Source organism: Bubalus bubalis, chromosome 10 (genome assembly GCF_019923935.1).
Source record: "Bubalus bubalis isolate 160015118507 breed Murrah chromosome 10, NDDB_SH_1, whole genome shotgun sequence".
In the NCBI taxonomy this organism is placed as follows: domain Eukaryota; kingdom Metazoa; phylum Chordata; class Mammalia; order Artiodactyla; family Bovidae; genus Bubalus; species Bubalus bubalis.
In genome coordinates, this window is record NC_059166.1 from 14822828 (window position 1) to 14836042 (window position 13215).

The window sequence follows — 13215 nt, forward strand, 5'->3', positions numbered from 1 at the left end:
GCCCCTCACGTCCAGATTAAGTCCTGAGGTTGGGTTGACAAGTATGTCCAGCTACTTACGTGATGACATGTCTATTGTTTCCCACTCAAAAGAAGCTGGTATACTGTGTGTGCACGGCCTCGTGAATAGAGCCCTGAGTCCGTGTGGAGCCATGAATGTGTCTCTTCACCCGTTTCTGACTCATTTCAGGCCTGCAGAACTGAGGCAGCGGAGAGCCAATACTGGGTAGACATGAGCTTTGTGGGGAAGAATTGTAGAAGGTTTGCATAATAGTTTGCTATGTTTAAATAAGACCATTTTTATGAATAGCATTGCTAACGCTGTGAAAAATAAATCCTTAGTCACTGGAAGCCAATTCAAGCACATTAATTCATGAGAATATTCTTGCAGTTCTGGTTCTGATGGTAACTTTAATACTCGATAGATAAATTTTAGTTACACTACCATACGTGTTAAAAATAAGTTATTTTCCTTTTGTTGTTGTTGTTCTCTTACCTTTCCTGGCCTTCAACATGTATGATGTTCGTATTGTTGATCTGATGAAGTGTCTGTGTCCTTGTATCTCTAGGGTCTGGCAGCTTCTCTAGCACAAAATCAGTTATTGCTATCCGCTTAACATTATGTTATTTAGCTGCGGATTATACCATAATTCAATTAACTTTTGTCCTATTGTTAGGGACACAGGATATTTCCAGTTTTATCTATTTTAAAGCTGATCAAATCATGTATCCATATATTTTCCTGTTTGGAGAAATTTTAAATCAATGTTTCTACTCTAATCTCTAAACAATTTAATAAAAATTAATTAAAAATAATGAATTATTGATAAAATAACTTTTAAAGTAAAATACTTGAGTATCTTAATAATTACCCTTTTAATTCATTGATATTGTCCCCAGTCTGTGAAACCCATGTGGAGTTGTGAAATGGAGTGATTGGCCTGGATTTTTAACAAAAATATGGATTATTTGCCATCACTAAAGAATCCTCAGAGATCCAAATTTTTTGAAGTTTTGCCTGTGCTCTAGAAAGCGACAGCACGGGACCACTCCTTCCTGTAGGAGATGAGTTGCCGGAAGCTGCATGGTTCTGCCCTTTTCTGTGCACCAAGTATGTTCTTCCGTTGCCATGCTCCCCACTACATCCTACAGTTTCCCAAACTTTGAAGTCAAGTTACCTACTGTCTTACACCAATGACCAGTTTCTGTCATCCACATTATCTGCCTTGTTCTGTAGGTATATTATTTAAGAACAGATAACTCCAGGCATACAATCATTGTAGGAGTTTTTAAAAAATACTAATCTTGAGGCTCACCTCCTGAAATTCTGATTTACCAGTCTGTACTGTGGTCTAAACACCGGGGATTGTTTTTGAAGTTTCACAGGTGGTTCTGGTGTGCAGTCAGGGCTGGGGACCATTGCTCTATGTGTTGAGTCCTGGTGATTTTGCCTCAGGATGATCTGTGTTCCATCCTACTTAATTCATCAGGAGAAACTCAACGATCAGCTGGAGGAACAGAGACAGGAACAAGCCCTGCACAGGTATCGCTGTGAAGCTGATCAGCTGGACCACTGGCTCTTGAGCACGAAGGCCACTCTGGACATTGCCCTGGGGTCACCCAAGGAGCCCATGGACATGGAGGCCCAGTTAGTGGACTGCCAGGTACAAAAATGGTCTCCAAGGAGTATGCCAACATCATTAGGCAGACTTTTTAAAAATGTATGTTATTGGCTGCGTCAAATCTTAGTTGCAGCATGCAGAATCTTTTGTTGGGGAGCACAGATTCTCTGGTTGTGGTGCATGGGGTCCGGAACATGTGGGCTCAGTAATTATAGCACACAGCCTTAGTTGCTCCTTAGCACGTGAGATTTTAATTCCCTGACCAGGGATCTCAGGGGGCTTCCCAAGTAGCTCACTGGGAAAGAATCTGCCTGCCAATGCCTGAGCGACAGGAGATACAGGGTCGATCCCTAGGTTGGGAAGATCCCTTGGAGGAGAAAATGGCAACTCACTCCAGTATTCTTGCCAGGATAATCCCATGGACAGAGGAGCCTGGCGGGCTACAGTCCATGGGGTTGCAAAGAGTCAGACACGACTGAGTACACATGCACACACACTTGACCAGGGATCGAACCCACATCCCCTGCATTGCAAGGCCAATTCTTAACTGCTGGACCACCAGGGAAGGTCCCACAAGACATGCTTTTTAACTACAAAAAAGTGTAATGGTAACAAACTGGGGTATGGATATGTGATTTTTCACAATCCATATACTTTACATATTTAGGAGAAAAACAATATCTTATAAAAGCTTAAATGAAATCCAGATGTGGGCTTAGTCTTTTGAAAATTTTACCAACAGTATCTACTCTTTAGAAAATTTTCAGCTTCCTGAAGGACATTTTTGTAAAGATTTGGTGTTTTTTAGTCACTCAGTCGCGTCCGACTCTTCGCGGCCCCATGGACTGCAGCATGCCAGGTTTCCCTGTCCTTCACCATCTCTCGGACCCTGCTCGAACTCATGTCAGATTTATTTATTTATTTTTTTAATTTTATTTTATTTTTGGAAACTTTACAATATTGTATTAGTTTTGCCAAATATTGAAATGGATCCGCCACGGGTATACATGTGTTCCCCATCCTGAACCCTCCTCCCTCCTCCCTCCCCATACCATCCCTCTGGGTCATCCCAGTGCACCAGCCCCAAGCATCCAGTATCATGCATTGAACCTGGACTAGAAACTCGTTTCATACATGATATTATACATGTTTCAATGCCATTCTCCCAAATCTTCCCACCCTCTCCCTCTCCAACAGAGTCCATTTCGGTGGCTAATAAGGAATATAAGTACCTAATGCACAGAATTAGTATCAAGGACTGTGGATAAACAACAGAATAGGTGGGCCATTGCAATTTTGGTTTTAATTCAGAAATATTATTTGGAAAACTTGGCAAAACTGTAGTTATAGGCAGCCAGACTCAACATGGGAAGGTTGTCTTCTGGGGCAGAGAATTTCCTTCCTCAACGTGCAGTCTTTAGCAATTAATGTAAGGGGTAATGACATCAAAGTTTTTACTGTAATATTATTTTCTTACCTCCTTATTATGGAAACATTCAAGCACACATATAAAGCATAGAGAATAGATGCTGAACTCCCATGTACCAGTCATTGACTTCAAAGAGTATCATCATAGTAGACTTTACACTACAGGCGGGTGAAGTTTGTTTTAAAAGCTTTTTCATTTAACCAGCAAGTCTCTAGAAAACCCAGTCTAATCTGCAAGGTTAAATATCAGTGTACATGACTTCATACATGTGGGATGGAAGGAAATATGCACAGCCATTAGTTATGAATGCCATCTCTTTTCTTAATACATAGTGTATCATTCTGGTCATCCCTTATGATTGAGGTTTTTTAATATTATTATAATTTAGGTTTTTTAATTCTTTGTACAACTTATAATTTTAAACTTTTAAACTATTTTATTTATTTATTTGGCCATGCTGTGTCGTAGTTGCACCATGTGGGATCTAGCTCCCGGATCAAGGATCAAACCTGGGCCCCCTGCATTGGGAGCACAGAGTCTTAGCCCCTGGACCACCAGGGAAGTCTGTGGACAATTTATTTATGTGTCTTCAAAGCATTTCTGCCTTGATGGTAGAGAATAGAGAGCCGTGTGTGAGTGTTTTCTATTTCTTATATCATCTTTTCTAAAGTTACTTTTCTGAAAAGAGACATGTATTTTTAGCCTTGCCTTCTAGCACTTGAAATTACCACATGTACTAGCATTTCAAAATTATGTTTCATCATTACTCCCACCTCTTCCTTTTTGATGTCTCTATTTTTATAGTTATACATAAGATGCATAGTTGAGATAATATGTTTCAGGACTCTTAACGAAGTATTGAAGTGGTACTTTGGCAATATTTTTCAAAACTCAGAGCCTATGAAATCACACAAATACATGATAGTTCCTCATGCAAATAACTCTGGCATCTGACCCAGTAGTATAATCGTAGCTGTGGCTATTATATGGAATTAGGGTCCTGTTATGACTTTTGGGGCCCAGGGTACTTTGTTTCCATGAACCTCTCTTCCTCTATAGAAATACTAAAAGTTATATTTGTATTTTGTAACTGCTTTGAGTACAGAGGCTAATGTAATCTAGGGTAGTTTGTCGTGGGTGCATGCTAAGTTGCTTCAGTCGTGTCCCACTCTTTGCGACCCTGTGGACTGTAGCCCACCAGGCTCTTCTGTCCATGGGATTCTCCAGGCAAGAATACTGGAGGGAGTTGCCATGCCCTCCTCCAGGGGATCTTCCCAATCCAGGGATTGAACCCACATCCCTTATGTCTCTTGGATTGGGAGGTGGGTTCTTTACCACTTGTACCACCTGGGGAGCCTGAGGTGATATCATTACATATTAATTATTATCCTAATCATTTTTTCCTCTGATTTTAAACGAAAGACATTTTCTTGGGCCCCTTGTGTTAGGGGCCTTCAGTTCTGTGACAACCATGCCTAATGGAAAAGGCAGTCCTGCACAGAATAATATTAGTTCCTCACAAGTAATCCTCAAGAAATGAACCTTTAAGGCCCATTTCATGAAAAGGTTCACTCTTCCTTTTAGTTCTAGGTTTGGGGATCTCACTTATGTTCTTAGAAGCTGATGGTAGTGATTCTGATTTTGTACAATCTTTTCTTATTAATATATAATTGAATATAAATTAGAAAGTATATTTCAAAGAGTTCAGACTTAAGGTATAGAAAAACAGAACAGTTTCTGTAGAAAATAATATAGTTGTTATTTGTTTTGGTTGACTTTGTTAGTTTTTCGGTTTTTGGTTTTTGTTTTAAATCTTACTTGGAAAGTGGGGAGACTATTTCCACTTCGTTCCTGGATTTAGCCTCCATTTTAGAAAAAAACCTTGTAACACTAGAAAGTGAATGTGAAATTCTTAGGAAAACTTTCAGAAATGTGAAGTTAAAAATGCGTTGTATAAAAGATAAAAACAGGGGAACTTCCCTGGTGGTCCAGTGGTTGAGAGTCCACCCTTCCAATGGAGGGGCACGTGTTCAGTCCCTGATTGAATATCTAGGATCCCGCATGCCAGGTGACATGGCCAAAAAACAAAACAAAACAAAACAAAAATAATAAAAATCAAGTAAAAGAGCACTAGTCTGGGAAAAGTCCCTTTCAAAACATTTTTCTTTGGAAAAAAAGAGTCCTTTTTAAATTGACACAAAGAGTCGGTCATGTGATGTCTTCACTATTATTAGCCACAAGCATAATGTGTATGCATGCATTGCATACATGCTCAGTCACTCAGTCATGTCCAGCTCTGCGACCCCTAGACTGTAGCCCTCAGGCTCTTGGCTCCCTGGGATTCTCCAGGCAAGAATACTGGAGTGGATTGCCATGTCCTCCTCCAGGGGGGTCTTCCCAAGCCAAGGACTAAACCTGGATTTCCTGCATCTCCTGCATTGGCAGGTGGATTCTTTTACCACGGGGCCACCTCTAACACTGAAATAATAGAACAGTCATAATGGGGTAACGCTAAGGCCTGGTCTTTTCTCCTTATCTGTTGGCTATATAAAATGTGCTTCCCCTATTTTTTTTTTTTTTTTTGGTATAATATCTAATCTTAAATAAGAGAAAAATTAGGAGGCTCAAAGAATTGTTAAAACCTATATACCACTCTTGAAGGTTGTACAAAAACTAGGGGGAATAAAAACAAGCCTGGAGGCATGTTGTTTTGGTGAAAGACTTAATGAAGCAGTGGGTTTCTCTGTGAGACGTGGTCTTTGCAGAGGCGCCCAGGCTGTGTCAGTTTCAACCTTATTTCTGTTGTCCTAGAATATGCTGGTGGAAATAGAGCAGAAGGTGGTGGCCTTATCAGAGCTCTCTGTCCACAATGAAAACCTGCTGCTGGAGGGCAAGGCTCACACAAAGGACGAGGCCGAACAGCTGGCGGTGAAGCTGAGAACCCTCAAGGGGAGCCTCCTGGAGCTGCAGAGGGCGCTGCAGGACAGACAGCTCCACATCCAGGTGAGGCTCCAGCCACATCATGAGTGTGGCGCTACAGAGAGGCTCATCTTTGCATAAGACTAGTCTGCCCTCTGAGCACGGGACACATGAAGGGGATGGCTGGGGAACAGCACATACTTATGTACGTACCTGCTTCACACACATTCTGGCGTAGTTTTTTTATTTGTTTGTTCTTAATATTTATTCATTTGGCTGCTCTGGGTCTTAACTGTAGCACTCAGGATCTTCAGTCTTCGTTGGGATGTGTAGGGTCTTTAGTTGTGGCGTGTGGGACCTAGTTCCCTGACCAGGGATCGAACCCAGGCCCCCTGAATCAGGTGCTCTGAGTCTTAGCCACTGGACCACCAGGGAAGTCCCTGGCATAGGTTTCCAAATAGGCTTTGTAAGAGTTGTTTGAATCCAGAGACCTGGAAATTGCAGCATAGGAAAAGAAAAGAAAATGAAAATAATTACCAAAAGCAGGCAGCTGTATCATTGAAAAGAAAATGTTTATAGATTAAACATAGATTAAATCATAGATTAAGATACCCTGTGGCAGTGTTATATTTCTCCTTTATGTCTCCTATGTTCTACTTTTCAGATAGACTGTTTTACTTAGTGCCCCCAGGTTTAGACTTGACATGTATTCCAGGCGAATTGAACATTTTTACTATCATGCAGTGTCCTTCATGTTTCCCTATAGTGATTTTTGTTTTAGATGACTAGAGCTTTTTTTTTTTTTTTTTTTGGATAATACTTGCCTGGTATATCTTTCACTTTTCCATTGATTTAACCCTTTCTGAGTCCTTATTTTTTTAGATTTGTTTCATATAAAGAACATTTAGGTGTATTTTGTTGGTTTTAAGCATATCTAATCAGAAAACCTCTGACTTTTAAACAGCAGGTTTAATCTATTTAAATTCTTTGTGATCACTGATATGTTTGAAATTTTATACTTTTTTTTTTTTTTTCTATTTTGTCCTGCTCTTTCTATTCTTCTTTCTCCATTTTAACTTTTGCTTCTAGGTGGTTGAATGCTTTCCTTTGTTTTTTCTCTCTACTTTTTACCATGTGTACCTAATAAATTCTAAGTCATTATTTTATTCTTGTTCCAGATCAACATAAGAAACTCATAACACATTCACTCAGATTTCTCTGCATGCACCTTGCATACTAGTAGTGTCTAATATTTTGATTTTGTTTGTTTTTCATCTCTACATATTATAACTATTATCTTACACAAATATTAAGCAAATGTTTATTGCGAAGCTGCTATGTGCTAGCCACTATTTTATATGAGAGAGTGAAGGAGCAAGGGCAAAATCTATCTGTATATGTATATATCTATATAGTCCATCTTCAAGAGATTATGTTTGGGGGAGACAGTAATATAAAATTAAGGTGTGTTATTATATGCTAAGTTAGAAGATGATAAGAGCTGTAGGTAAAATAGTATAAGGCAGATAAATAAAGTTGGGGCTGGGTGGATTTGCAAGTTTAAACAGGGTGACCAATGAAGCCTCCCTCAGCTTACGTTTGAAGGAGTGAGCCATATTGACATGGAGGAAGAGATTTCCAGGCTTGGAGAAGTGAAAGTGAAATCGCTCAGTCGTGTCCGACTCTTTGCGATTCCATGGACTGTAGCCTACCAGGCTTCTCCGTCCATGGGATTCTCCAGGCAAGAATGCTGGAGTGGGTTACCATTGCCCTCTCCAGAGGATTTTCCTGACCCAGGGATTGAACCCTGGTCTCCCACATTGGAGGCAGACACTTTAACCTCTGAGCCACCAGGGAAGTTCAAGTTCACCAGGCTCAGAGAGGGGGAAGCAAGGGCAGAGGCTCTCAGGTGGGCTCCTACCTGGTTTTTCAAGGAGCCCAGCAACTGGCGTGGAGTGAACAAGGTGAGAGGCCAGACGGGTAACAAGGGCCCAGGCTGCAAAGGACCTTGTAGGCATCGTGTGAACTTTGGCTTTTACTCTGGGGAAAATGAGAAACCACTTGAGTGTTTGGGGACAGAGGCATGACAAGACCAGATATAACTACGTGGGGGACCAGGGTGGAAGCTGCGAGACTGGTTAGGAGGTTAGAGGGGATGAGAACTTAACAGGTTGTGGATAATTAGGAAAATGAAAACTCTCGAGGAACAGAACTTGGGGAAGGAGAACTAATTAGGCCACTGGTTTCATTTTGGACAGGCTAGGTTTGAGATGCCTATCCAATGTCAATGAGCTGTTGGGATTCAGCAGACAGATCTAGACTGAACTGTCAGCCTCTAGAGGTTCTTTGTTGTTGTTCGTGCCATAAGTCATGTCTTAGTTCCCCCACCAGGGATCGAACTCATACCCCTGCATTGGGAGCTCCGGGTCTTAACCCCTGGACTGAAGGGAAGTCCCTAGATGGTCTTTAAAGGCATGAGAGCCCATGAGATCACCAAGGGAGTGAGGAGAGATAAAGAGGAGCAAGCCCTGGGGCTTTCCAGTGTGAAAAGTTAGGAAGATGGGGAGGAACCCACAAAAAAAAGAATAAGAAGGAGATACCAGTGAGGTGGGAAGAAGACCAAGATTTGGGTTTGGGAGACACTTGAGGGTAAGTGAGGTAAGATGAGAACTGGGAACTGACCACTGGATCTGGCAACACACAGGTCTTCTATGACCCCAGCTACAACTATTTCAGTGAAATAGTGAAGGCAAAAATCACTCTGAAATGAAAGTGAGAATGGAGAGAGGAGTTAGAGAGGAAGAGGGCAGGAAACAGGGGTTTCACTGTCATGGGAGCAAAGGAATGGAATGAGCTATAAGAAGCAGGTTAGAAGAAATTCATTCCATTTTAAGATCAGAAGAATAATGACATGTTTACAGGGAGACAGAAACAACTCAGTAGAGGAAAAATTGATGAAAAAGAAGTGAGACTGCAGCAAAAGTCTTCTTGTGTAGAAGGGAGAAAATAAGACCCAAGGGGCAGGGGAATGGTCTTGGAACCAGTGTCAGGAGGGAGGGGAGCAACTGTACTTGAGTAGAGATGCTGGCAGGGGACACAGCACAGATACTGTGGTGCGATTGCTTCTACTTTCTCAGTGTAATGATTTTTTTCTGGACTAAACTATGTATTTTCAGTTATTTGCTAATCATATGATTGTATGATCTGGAACATCAAACCTAGCCAACAGAAAACGATTAAAAGCAATGGAAGATATTAGTAAAAAAAAAAAATTTGTTAAAAAAATTAAAATGGAATTCATAACTTTCCTATATATAAATTAAAAGTTAGAGAAATAATATGCAATACATTTCCATCTAAAACATGAACAAAATATAAAATATATGAAATCTCAACACTTTAAAACCTGAGTGGTACCAAAACAAGTGGAAATATAGAGGTTTTATTTTTAAATAGGCGATTTCAAATTTTCCTCTGTTAAAACATGAATTAAAGTTATTCTTAATTAAAATACTAACTGTATGTTTTTGAAATGTGCCAGAATGATACCAGGTAAACCCGGAATAAGGGGCTTCCCCGGTGGTTCAGTGGTGAAGAATCCACCTGCCAGTGTAGGAGACACAAGAGTTGTGGGCTTGATACCTGTTGAGAAGATTCCCTGCAGTGGGAAATGGCTACCCACTCCAGTATCCTTGCCTGGAAAATTCCATGGGCAGAGGAGCCTGGCAGGCTACGGTCCTTGGGGTCACAAAGAGTCGATACGACAGAGTGGCTGAGCACACACACACACACATGAATGCCGTGTATCAGCGAATAATCCACTCCAGTGAATCCCCTCCACCCTGGCCCAAAATTCTTACTTCTCTATCAGTTCAGTCGCTCAGTCGAGTCCAACTCTTTGCGACCCCGTGGACTGCAGCGTGTCAGGCTTCCCTGTCCATCACTGACTCCCAGAGCTTGCTCCAACTCATGTTCATCAAGTCGATGATGCCATCCAACCATCTCATTCTCTGTTGTCCTTCTCTATGACACAGGCCTATAATATCTCTTGAATTACATGATATCTTCATTTGTAATAAATTTGTCATTTTCACAAATTATCGTTTATCCAAGGAGCAGAGAGTTCATCCTATAAAAATAACAAAATGCTTTCTAAAGAAGTGTTTTATTTAATGTTTAGCATTCTCCAATCCTCACTAATCTTCCAAGGAATGTTCCTGGCAAAAATGGTTATTCTTCTAGTATTTCCAAAATAAACAGCTTACATAGCCCCACCCAAGCAGGAGCCTGGTGGAGAATAAAAGCCACCCTATTTCCTATTCCCTAGATAGGTCAGAAAACTGTTATCAGACCTCAGAGAGTGTAATTGCCATTATTTTATTCCTTATGTCAGTACCTTCATATCTCAAGGGGAAAGAGAATGAAATTTGAACTGTTCCTTAATCATTTTTTGCTTCCTGTGGTCCAAGGGTTAGGTTTCAAAACAGTAAAATCAACCAGAGAAAAATTCATTAACTGAGAAACCAAACCTAGCTACAGAAAAAATACATATTAGTCATATGCTTTTGATGCTGCTAAATTTCCCTTTTTCTAAAGCTGTGGATTCAATTAGTCAAATAGGAGTCCCTTTCTTAGAACTTGTTTTAGAATCTAACTATGTGTCTGTACATGTAAATGTGGTTAAGTCGCTCTGTAGACCTGACATTTCAATTGTTATTTCCCAAGTACAATTGGTCTCTTTCCTTGGTATGAGGAATTTGAAATCAGAGCTCTCAGTCAACTGTAGTAAACCTGCAGAGAAGGGTGAGCTGGAGCCCTGAGAAGTTTCCACGGGAGTCTCCAGGCTGGGCTGTGAAAGCAAACCTTTACTGAAGGGCAAGGCAGAGAGGAATTCACAAAAGAGAGTCAGCAGGTCGTGGCTATGGCCACTGTTTTGTCACCGGGTCTCTGACTAGGGACAGCTTTCAACTTGTCCCACTGACTTCTTTGGGGCCATCCTCTACAGATCCCTTTTGACTTTTGTTTCATCCTTGCCTGGAAAAGCCAACGTATCTCAGAGCTTATTCTGAGTCAATGAAGCATCCTCAGATGGGAAAACTCTGCTTCATGCAGAAATGTGTGGGCTTTGATCCTGGAGGAATGCCCGACCACCCCAAACCTCCTGCCTTCAGGAAAATCACTGCTTGCCTGAAAGAGGTGCTCCTGGGAGGGTGGGGAGCATACTGAACACTTGTCATCTATTCTGAAGATCCTGCAAAATGCAGGTAGCATGTTTTAGACCAACGGCGCTACCATTGTTCTATCTGAAGCACATTCTTCTACTGGGAAGCTGGATCATCTTCAAGGGAAGAAAGCACCTGTGAGCTGAGGTGGTTCAGAATCCGGGAAGGAATGAAGTATAAATATGAATGGTACCTGTAGGTTTCACTGTTGCCTTCACTGCGCCTCAAGTGTGGATACCAAATGATCTCAAACATTTTAGTTTAACCATGAGATTCTAATAAGTAAGACAGAGGGAAACAGACCCCATCTATTTCTCTGTAAGAGTTAGTGTAAAATTCTGGAAAGAAGAAGAAAGGAAGGGTCCTGTGGGCAGTCAGGCGGGGTGAGCTGTTGTGGTTGGCCATGCTGAGGTCAGATTTTTGGCAGAGAACAGAGGCCAGGGGGGCCGCGGTTCAGTAGGATGAGATTCTAATAAGTAAGACAGAGGGAAACAGACCCCATCTATTTCTCTGTAAGAGTTAGCGTTAAATTCTGGAAAGAAAAAGAAAGGAAGGGTCCTGTGGGCAGTCAGGCGGGGTGAGCTGTTGTGGTTGGCCATGCTGAGGTCAGATTTTTGGCAGAGAACAGAGGCCAGGGGGGCCGCGGTTCAGTAGGATGAGATTCTAATAAGTAAGACAGAGGGAAACAGACCCCATCTATTTCTCTGTAAGAGTTAGTGTAAAATTCTGGAAAGAAAAAGAAAGGAAGGGTCCTGTGGGCAGTCAGGTGGGGTGAGCTGTTGTGGCTGAACCCCATGCTGAGGTCAGATTTTTTTTTTTTTTGGCAGAGAACAGAGACCAGGGGGGCGGCGGTTCAGTAGGATGACGCCTCCATGGAAGCACCCCCAAGAACGTTCCCTTCCTATGTGCCTGCCCCCGGCCCCTCCCCGTGCTCCAATCATACTTGCCCCTCCTCTGCTGTCTCTGAGACACCAAGTTTCTTGCCCCTCTGGCCTTTGCTCCAGTGGTTCCAGAGGCCTAGAGGCCCCTACCCCATCTTTCAGTCAGTCAATATCAGTGTTAATTGCTCAGTCGTGTCTGATTCTTTGTGACCCCTGTGGACTGTAGCCCGCCAGACTCCTCTGTCCATGGGATTCTCCAAAAAAGAGTACTGGAGTGGGTTGCCATGCCCTCCTCCAGGAGATTTCTCAACCCAAGAATCGAACCTGGGTTTCCTGCATTGCAAGCAGATTCTTTACCATCTGAGCCAGCAGGGAGGCCCCGTCTTTGGCAACACACAACACAGCTGTCACTTCTGAAGATGCCTTGCTACCCAGCCTAGGAAACCGCCCCCTCCACTTTCCACCCCGTTCTCTAGTTTCACATTCTTTGTCTTATCACCATCCCAGTTTATCCTGTCTATTTATTGTCTGTCATCCCAGCAGGACCTTTGTCTGGCTTCTGAGCCAAATAAATCCCCTCCAATTCCCACCAGTGCCCCAAACAGTGCCTGACACACAGTGGGTGCTGATAAGCACTTAGTGCGTCTTACCAACACAGTGTAATTTATCCTTTGGCATATAAATACATGTTAGTAGAAAGGTGCTCACTCAGAACTAATTCCATTCTGATACAAAATATTTTGTTTGTTGTTTAGTCCTGTCCAACTCTTTTGCAACTTATGGACCATAGCCCACCAGGCTCCTCTGTCCATGAGATTGTCCAAGCAAGAATACTGGAGTGGGTTGCCATCTCTTTTTCTAGGGGATCTGCCTGACCTAGGGATTGATCCCACGTCTCCTACGTCTCTTGCATTGGCAGGCAGATTCTTTACCACTGAGCCACCAGGGAAGGCCATGCAGTGTTTTAGGGCCTGTTAAATTCCATCGGAATAGTCTAGCAGGAATAATAAACCCCTGCCCAGGTAATAGGTAGTTACTTTGGCTTTCTCCTTTAGCCACACTCTGTCAAAGCCAGAGTGGCAACAGATGGCAGTGGAGTCTAGTCCTGGCGGGGATAGGAAAGGGAGTAAGACCTAGAGTTAT

General features: G+C 42.2%; 1 protein-coding gene across 16 annotated transcripts in view; it reads left to right on the forward strand.

Moving 5' to 3' along the window:
• Nucleotides 1-13215, forward strand: part of SYNE1 (spectrin repeat containing nuclear envelope protein 1) — a 494933-nt gene that overhangs the window by 326510 nt on the left and 155208 nt on the right. For all 16 annotated transcript variants that reach the window (XM_044924087.2, XM_044924084.2, XM_044924085.2 and 13 more), the window contains 2 exons: nt 1490-1663; nt 5862-6053. In XM_044924087.2, the coding sequence (XP_044780022.2) occupies nt 1490-1663; nt 5862-6053 (366 nt within the window). The remainder of the gene's footprint in view (nt 1-1489; nt 1664-5861; nt 6054-13215) is intronic.